Source organism: Lactuca virosa, chromosome 2 (assembly GCF_052849685.1).
Source record: "Lactuca virosa cultivar CGN04683 chromosome 2, Lactuca_virosa_CGN04683_v6, whole genome shotgun sequence".
Lineage (NCBI taxonomy): Eukaryota > Viridiplantae > Streptophyta > Magnoliopsida > Asterales > Asteraceae > Lactuca > Lactuca virosa.
The window spans coordinates 293,599,696-293,607,252 of record NC_136427.1 but is presented as its reverse complement, the minus strand read 5'-3'; the positions used below and the strand labels follow the sequence as shown (position 1 = coordinate 293,607,252).

The window sequence follows — 7,557 nt, the reverse complement described above, 5'->3', positions numbered from 1 at the left end:
TGGATAAGGATGACCTTCTAAATATAATGACGGCTCATGGTTATGAAATTCACATATCATTTTTATCTTCCAAGAATTATCTACTGACGAATATTTACCCTGTAGGCTAAATGGACAATTAATTTTTTTTGTCCCTGTTTTTTTTTGGAGATTTGTGTACTTTTGTATGTACCTCCACGGTCACATTGAAATACAACATTAAAGTTACGTTTAGAATTTTTTATGACGATGACATAACCTAAAGTATTTGCCATATTTTGCACCCAATCCATCAATTCTTGACGAGAATTGAACACCTGACAATTATATTATTATCAGTAGCCAACAAATCCACTTGATGCTTACATTACAGTAACAACATACTAATGAATTTATACCTTATTTGTTTTGAAGGGTGATGTGTCATCGAAGAAATAACGACTTTCGTTCAAACTTTCATTTTCATCTGCTTCATTTGTGTCCATTGGATGAATATCCGTTTCGAATGGTGATGTGTCGTCGAAAAAATAGTTACTTTCATTGAAGCTATTATTTTCATCTACTTCATTTGTCTCCATTGGATGAATATCATCTCTCTAAACATAACAAAGAGAAAAACATATATAATAATAATAATAATAATAATAATAATAATAGTAATAATAAGAAAGGTTAAGTACAAATACCTCATAATATGTGTCACCCATCCATTCTTCCCAACTTGTCGTTTAATAAAATCTATATTTATAACAAATATCATATGTTTGCTTTTAAGGAAAGTTACTTTCAGCAAGTCGCTTTCAGTTTACCATATAAGAAATACCAATCCTCTATATATAGAAAGAAATTGTAACCAAATTTTCATTTTTATCCCTTCTATTTTTGTTAATGTTTCATAGTTTATATTTCTTATTTAACAAATTAATTTTTTTCTATTAATATTTAATAATATTCATTATTACTCTTCTTGTAAATGTATTCATGAGATCATTTTAATTAAACAACTTTTATGAATAAGTAATATGTTTCTATTTGTTAGTTTTCAAAATTAATAAAGTTTTAAGGGTTTAAGATTTAAATTGACAAAATCTAGGGTCTTTTCTAAAACTACAATGTAAACCGAAGGTATAAAATTGTAATATTACATTTTATCGATAAAATGATTATTTTATCGGCATTCATATTAATACATTTTATCGGCACACATATTAATACATTTTATCGGCACACATATTATTTTAATAAAGTTATAAATTGGTCGATCAATATGAATTTTGAAAATAATAAAATATATTATTTTCATTAAATATCCTTACATTTATATTTGATTTTCAAATCAAACCTTATATTCCGCCGCCTCGGCCGGGGGTATAACAGTTGTATGGCTTAAAAATAATTGACAAGTTACTAATACATTATAATAGAACCCTTATCAACATTTGACGATAATAATAGTTCATAAATCAGTTCTTCTGCTTCATTTGTGTACATTGGATGGATATCCGTTTCGAATGACGATCTGTCTTCGAAAAAATAGTTACATACATTCAAGCTATTATTTCTTCTACTTCATTAGTCTCCATTGGATAAATATCGTCTCTCTAAACATAACATAGAGAAAAACATACATTTAACAAAAATACAATAAAAAAATAAGAAATGTTAAGTACAAATACCTCATAATATGTGTCACCCATCCATTCTTCCCAAATTGCCATTTAATAAAATCTATATTTATAACAAATATTGTATGTTTGCTTTTAATGAAAGTTTTTTTCAAAATGATATTGCAAGTCGCTTTAGTTTAACAAATAAGAAATATCAATTGTCTATATAAAGAAAGAAATTGAAACCAAATTTTCATTTTTATCCCTTCTATTTTTGTTAATGTTTCATAGTTTATATTTCTTATTTAACAAATTAATTTTTTTATTAATATTTAATAATATTTAATAATATTCATTATTACTCTTCTTGTAAATGTATTCATGAGATCATTTTAATTATACAACTTTTATGATTAAATAATATGTTTCTATTTGTTAGTTTTCAAAATTAATAAAGTTTCAAAGGTTTAAGATATAAATTAAAAAAATCTAAGGTCTTTTCTAAAACTACAATGTAAACTGGAGGTATTAAATTGTAATATTACATTTTGTCGATAGATTGATTGACACACAATTTGACACGATAATTGAAATGATATATATCAGTTGCCATTTTTAATTTATTAAATTGAATAGATGTTGCTAGAATGAGTTAATAGCGGTTCTTTTGTTATTTTTTAGGTTTTTTAATACACATTAAATTATGATTAATTTACTTAATTTTACTTAAATAAATGTTGTTAGCAATGGGTTAGAAAAGTTATAAATTGGTCGGTCATTAATAATATGAATTTTGAAAATAATAAAATATATTACATTTTGATGAAAAATAAATTTACTGAAAATGGTTAGAATACATAGTAATACTAAAAATCAAATATAGAGCCTTAACATTTTAATTGATATTATTTTGAAAATATTTATAAGACTAATCGTATAGTTTTTTCAGATCTATATATACTTTTAAGAAAATAAACCAATACTAGCCTATATAATAATAATGAAATTGCAAACCTTATAATTATTAAGATTAAGTTTTCATCTATATATTTGAAATAGATAATAATGAAATTATTGGAATTCGAAAGAACAAAAAGGGTGTGTTTTGTAATTTATATCTAAGTGAAAGGGATTAAATTAGAAAAGACATAAAAACAATTGAAATCATGTGAAGTGACAAAAATTATGGGACTGTTTATGCATTAATCAAATCAATACTCTAATAATGACTTATACACGAATTTAATCGTGCGAATAGGAGGACCCTTTCTTTATACACATCAATCTATCACACACACAAATCTAACATATTTTGACTTTTATCTGATTTTTTTTTACAGCTTTTTCTTATTTCAAGGATTTGTATCCAATGGGCAAGTATTATATAGAAAGCATTCAATTCAGATTTATTCACCTTTTTATTGTATATTCCCAATATTTATGTTTTGAAGATTGTGTTTTATTTCTAAAAAAACTAAATTATCAGAATATGAACAAACTACAAAATATGGTTATATTGAACAATGAACATCATTAATCCATTTAAACTTCCAATAAACCACGACATTTTATATAAACAGAAAATGAATCATTTAAACAGTATATTAACAATATTCAAAAAAAAATTTATTCACCATCGGAATTAGCTTCAACCAAAGAACTGCCGCCGGCAACAACTAACCGGCGGTAACCAAATAACGCCGGAGACAAAACGAGAGAAAGAGAGATCGTGAGAAAAGACCACCGGAACCACCATTTACCATCGTGAACCACCTAGACCAGATTGAGAAAAGCGAGAGAATCATCATTTACGTCGGAGAAAAAACAATAGATCGCCGGAAAGAAAGAACGAGAAAAATAGCACCGTGAGAAAGTCCGCCGTTGAAGCATCAAACCAGTGGCTAGTGGCTATGAATGTTGCACCGTGAAACCGACCGTCGTCGCCAGAAATAGCTTCATCGCTGCAAATCGCATCGGACATCTCTGGCTCTCAGTTTTGGCGGCTGAAACATTTTTGCTAGGGCTCGATCAAAGTAAGCTTTTATATCTTATCATTTTATATAAACAGCCCCCCAAAATTTGAATATGTTTCATTTTAGACACCTTAAATTTAAACCTTTTTATATTTTCTGCATTATTTTATTTACTTTCAAAAAGTATCTATAAAATGAATTTCAACGAAACATTAAATATAGTATTAATATTATAATAATGAATAAATTAACCATAAATTTAAATTTTGAAATCGAAAATTAATGGACGTCCAATTTTGAATTTGATGATTCCATATTCACTAAATTTTTAAAACTAAATTCTAGTTTGAAAATAAAAAATTGAATTATTTTTTATTTACATACCATACAAATCAATTTGTTAATATGAATTTTATGGTTAAAAAAACCACCATGGACCACCTTACATGCAAATTAGTTTATATGACAATCATTTTCTCAAATATGGTAGCATAATTAGTTTATATGGCATGTATTTACGATATCATTTTTTAATTATTTTTTTTAATTAGTTTTTAATTAATTTTTTTTAATCGGTTTTTTATTAAGTTTTTTTTGTTTTATTTCAATTTTGCAGGAAAAAATGGCTACTATTTCGGATTTTTCTATCGATGAAGTATAATTTCTAATCTTATATTTATATGTGTATATTTATTTGATATATTTATTGATTTTTTAACATTAAATTTTTCTCTTAATTTTTAGGTTTTTAGATCTCTTGAAGATTTGAAGAATTGGGTACAAAATATTGCACGTATGTTACAGTCACTAAACGATCGAAGGCAACGACTTTTGGATTCAAATCTAAAGTATTTCTTTGTTGTGATCGTAGTGGTATATCCAGAAGTAAAAATGCGAAAACAAAAAAAATTAATTGTCCATTCGAATTGATAGCAAAGTATTTGAAGGCACAAGATGGTTGGAAGTTACAGGTCGTACGTGATGATCACAATCATGAACCATCAATGTATATGGAGGGTCATTCATTTGCAATGCGATTGTCGGATAAAGAGACTCGTTTGGTCCATGATTTGACAGAGCTGAATGTTAAACCACTAGATATTTTGTCAACAATAAAGCAGCAAAATGAAAATAACGTGTCTTCACTGAAAACTATATACAATTGTCGCCATAAGTTTACAATATCTCAACGAGAAGGTAGAAGCCCGATACAAAATGTCATGCACATTTTGCATACTAAAGGGTATAATTATGAGTATCGTTTAAACGAGAGCACTAACGAGTTAGAGGAGTTGTTTTTTATGCACCCAATATCGTTACAGATGTGGCAAGCATTTCCGTATGTGGTGTTGATGGATGCTACATACAAAACAAACAAGTATAATCTTCCTTTTCTGGAGATTGTTGGTGTCACTTCTACGAGACTGACGTTTTCCATAGCCTTCGCATTCATGAATAGCGAAAAAACAAGCAACTACAGGTGGGTATTGACTTGTTTGAAATTGACGATTAACGATTCTTTTTGTCTTCGTGTCATCGTCACCGATAGAGATTTGGCGTTGATGAAGGCGTGCGAAGATGTTTTTCCACAAAGTAATCATTTAGTTTGTAGGTGGCATATATTCAACGATATAACAAAGCATTGTAGGAAACGTATCAAATCAGATAAGACTTGGGGTTCTCTTCATCCAATGTAGAAGAAATTAGTCGAATCTCCGACACCGAGTGCATATATGCAAGCGTATGCAGACCTTCAATCGTTATTGTCCAGAGATCCATGTATCATTAATATATATCCTAAACTCTTAATTTCTTTAATAATTATTATTCATTCAATCATACTAATTTGATTTTTCTTCATATTTTAGTTGTTTTTGAGTATCTTTACAATACTTGGTTGGAGAAGTATCCCGACAAATTTGTATCATTGTGGACCGATAAAAGTACCAATTTTGGAAATTCAACAACAAATAGAGTTGAGAGTCAGCACGCTAAGCTAAAAAAACACCTAGCATCTCGAAAACGTGATTTGGATAAATTCATATATGTTATTGAAACAGTTGTACAGTCACAAGACACAGCTATCAAAGAGAGTTTCACAAGGAGCATAATCATTCATAAACCAAAATTTAAGGATGAGATATTCAATTCACTACGACATCATGTTTCAGAGCATGCTTTGGATAAAATCTTAGAAGAGCTTCATCGGTTAAAAGGATTTGCACCAACTCCTGAGAATTGTGGCTGTCAACTACGAACATGTTTTGGTTTACCATGCGCTCACGAACTTTCGATGTATGTTGATGCAGGTATGTCAAATGTATTGTATTAAATTGACAAGTTTTATATGTATAATCACTTTATAACATTTTGACTTTTTTACTATAGGTTCACCTATTCCGTTGGATTCAATTGATATTTTTTGGAGAACGCTTGATTTAAGCCTTGTGTATTTGTGGATTATGGAAATCTTAATGTTGATGATCATATGCAAAGATGGAAGGAAAAATTCAACAATCAACCAGATCATGTCAAATACAGTTATATAAGAAAGATGGAAGAGATAATCGATCCTTCAAAAATTATGATCAATGAACCTTCGGTTAAGAAAAATAATCGTGGACGCCCAAAAGTGAAGCGTGGTCACCATCAAAGTCAAGCTCCTCACCGATACAGTTGTTCAGACTTGAATCAGGAACCACCTAGGCATAGTTCATCATTCTTCGACTTGAATCAGGAACCACCTAGGCATAGTTCATCATTCTTCGACTTGAACGATGAACCGACTAGGCATAGTTCATCATTCTTCGACTTGAACGATGAACTGACTAGGCATAATTCATCATTCTTTGACTTGAGCGATGAACCGACTAGGCATAATTCATCATTCTTTGACTTGAACAATGAACCAGCTAGGCATAGTTCATTCTTCATGGGCATGAACGAGGAACCAATAGACAAATGTTCGTACCAGTTTGACTTGAATGAGGAACCAACATGCCAATGGTCGTACCAGTTTGACTTGAAAGAGAAAGCAACGAAGGAACATAATTCATTGTTGAAGGAAATTCCATCAATATTTCATCCATACATCACGCGTATACAAAATGTAAGGGGTGATGGAAATTGTGGTTTTCGATCGGTAGCTGTTTGTCTCGGGTATGATGAAAATGAGTGGCTTTTCATTCGCCAGCAATTGTATGATGAGTTATTGACGTCATATGAAGACTATTCTAGAGTTTTCATTGGATGCAATGGAGTACTTGATTCATTGTCTTTCTTCATGACAGATAGGACAGCACCACCAGAACACTATATGTTTATGCCTGAGACAGGTATCCTGATAGCCAACAGGTTTGGTGTGATTGTCCAATTTTTGACCACAGTGGGCCCTGTAACCTTTTTCCCTCTATGGAGAGGTCCTAGTGAGTTTCAAAATCATCGTGTCCTTACATTTGCACTTGTATACATCAATCACTATGTGATGGTACAGTTAGAAGGAGAGTATCCGATGCCTCCTATTTCAGCATTATGGATCCGCCACAAAGACCCGTCCGCAGCCGAATGGAAAACTATGTATAAGTCGCGTCTAGAATTTTATAAGCGACTCAGACCTACGGAAAGATCTTTTATGACTATAGATGATTAATTGTTGTTTATTTTTGTCTCAGATTTTTGTTATGTAATATTTAAAATTAAAAAAAATGATGAAGATTTGTTCGGATTTTATTTCTTATAATATTATTTATAATATCAATGATATTAGGTTGACGAAAATTTATTTATAATTTATTTTTTTATAATATTATATATGTTATTATATTATAAAAACTATATTTTTTTTATCTTAATAAAAAATAAATATAAAATTATTAATATTAATTAAGTTAGTAAAAAATGTAGTTATTAAATAATAATGATTTATAGATTATGTAATAATGAACTAATAATAAAAGTTGGTCAAATAATAATTATATTGTGATGATGATTTAAAAAGT

At 29.4% G+C, this 7,557-nt stretch overlaps 1 protein-coding gene across 1 annotated transcript; it reads left to right on the top strand.

The window, feature by feature from the left end:
* The first annotated feature begins 4,005 nt into the window (after positions 1 to 4,005).
* On the top strand, positions 4,006 to 6,108 carry LOC145158659 (protein FAR1-RELATED SEQUENCE 6-like). The gene is made up of 7 exons (XM_079077519.1): positions 4,006 to 4,070; positions 4,176 to 4,214; positions 4,312 to 4,352; positions 4,493 to 5,152; positions 5,428 to 5,502; positions 5,620 to 5,868; positions 5,948 to 6,108. Exons 1-7 carry the CDS (start codon positions 4,006 to 4,008, stop codon positions 6,106 to 6,108), a joined length of 1,290 nt encoding a protein of 429 aa, XP_078933645.1.
* Positions 6,109 to 7,557: the final 1,449 nt, after the last annotated feature.

Excerpts from the sequence above, each read along its gene's own strand:
- LOC145158659 (XM_079077519.1), top strand. The coding sequence starts at position 4,006 with ATGCAAATTAGTTTATATGACAATCATTTTCTCAAATATGGTAGCATA. Across the intron at positions 4,353-4,492 it reads TTGGGTACAAAATATTGCAC|CAAAGTATTTGAAGGCACAA; the intron begins GTATGTTACAGT and ends TCGAATTGATAG. Across the intron at positions 5,869-5,947 it reads TTCGATGTATGTTGATGCAG|GTTCACCTATTCCGTTGGAT; the intron begins GTATGTCAAATG and ends TTTTTACTATAG.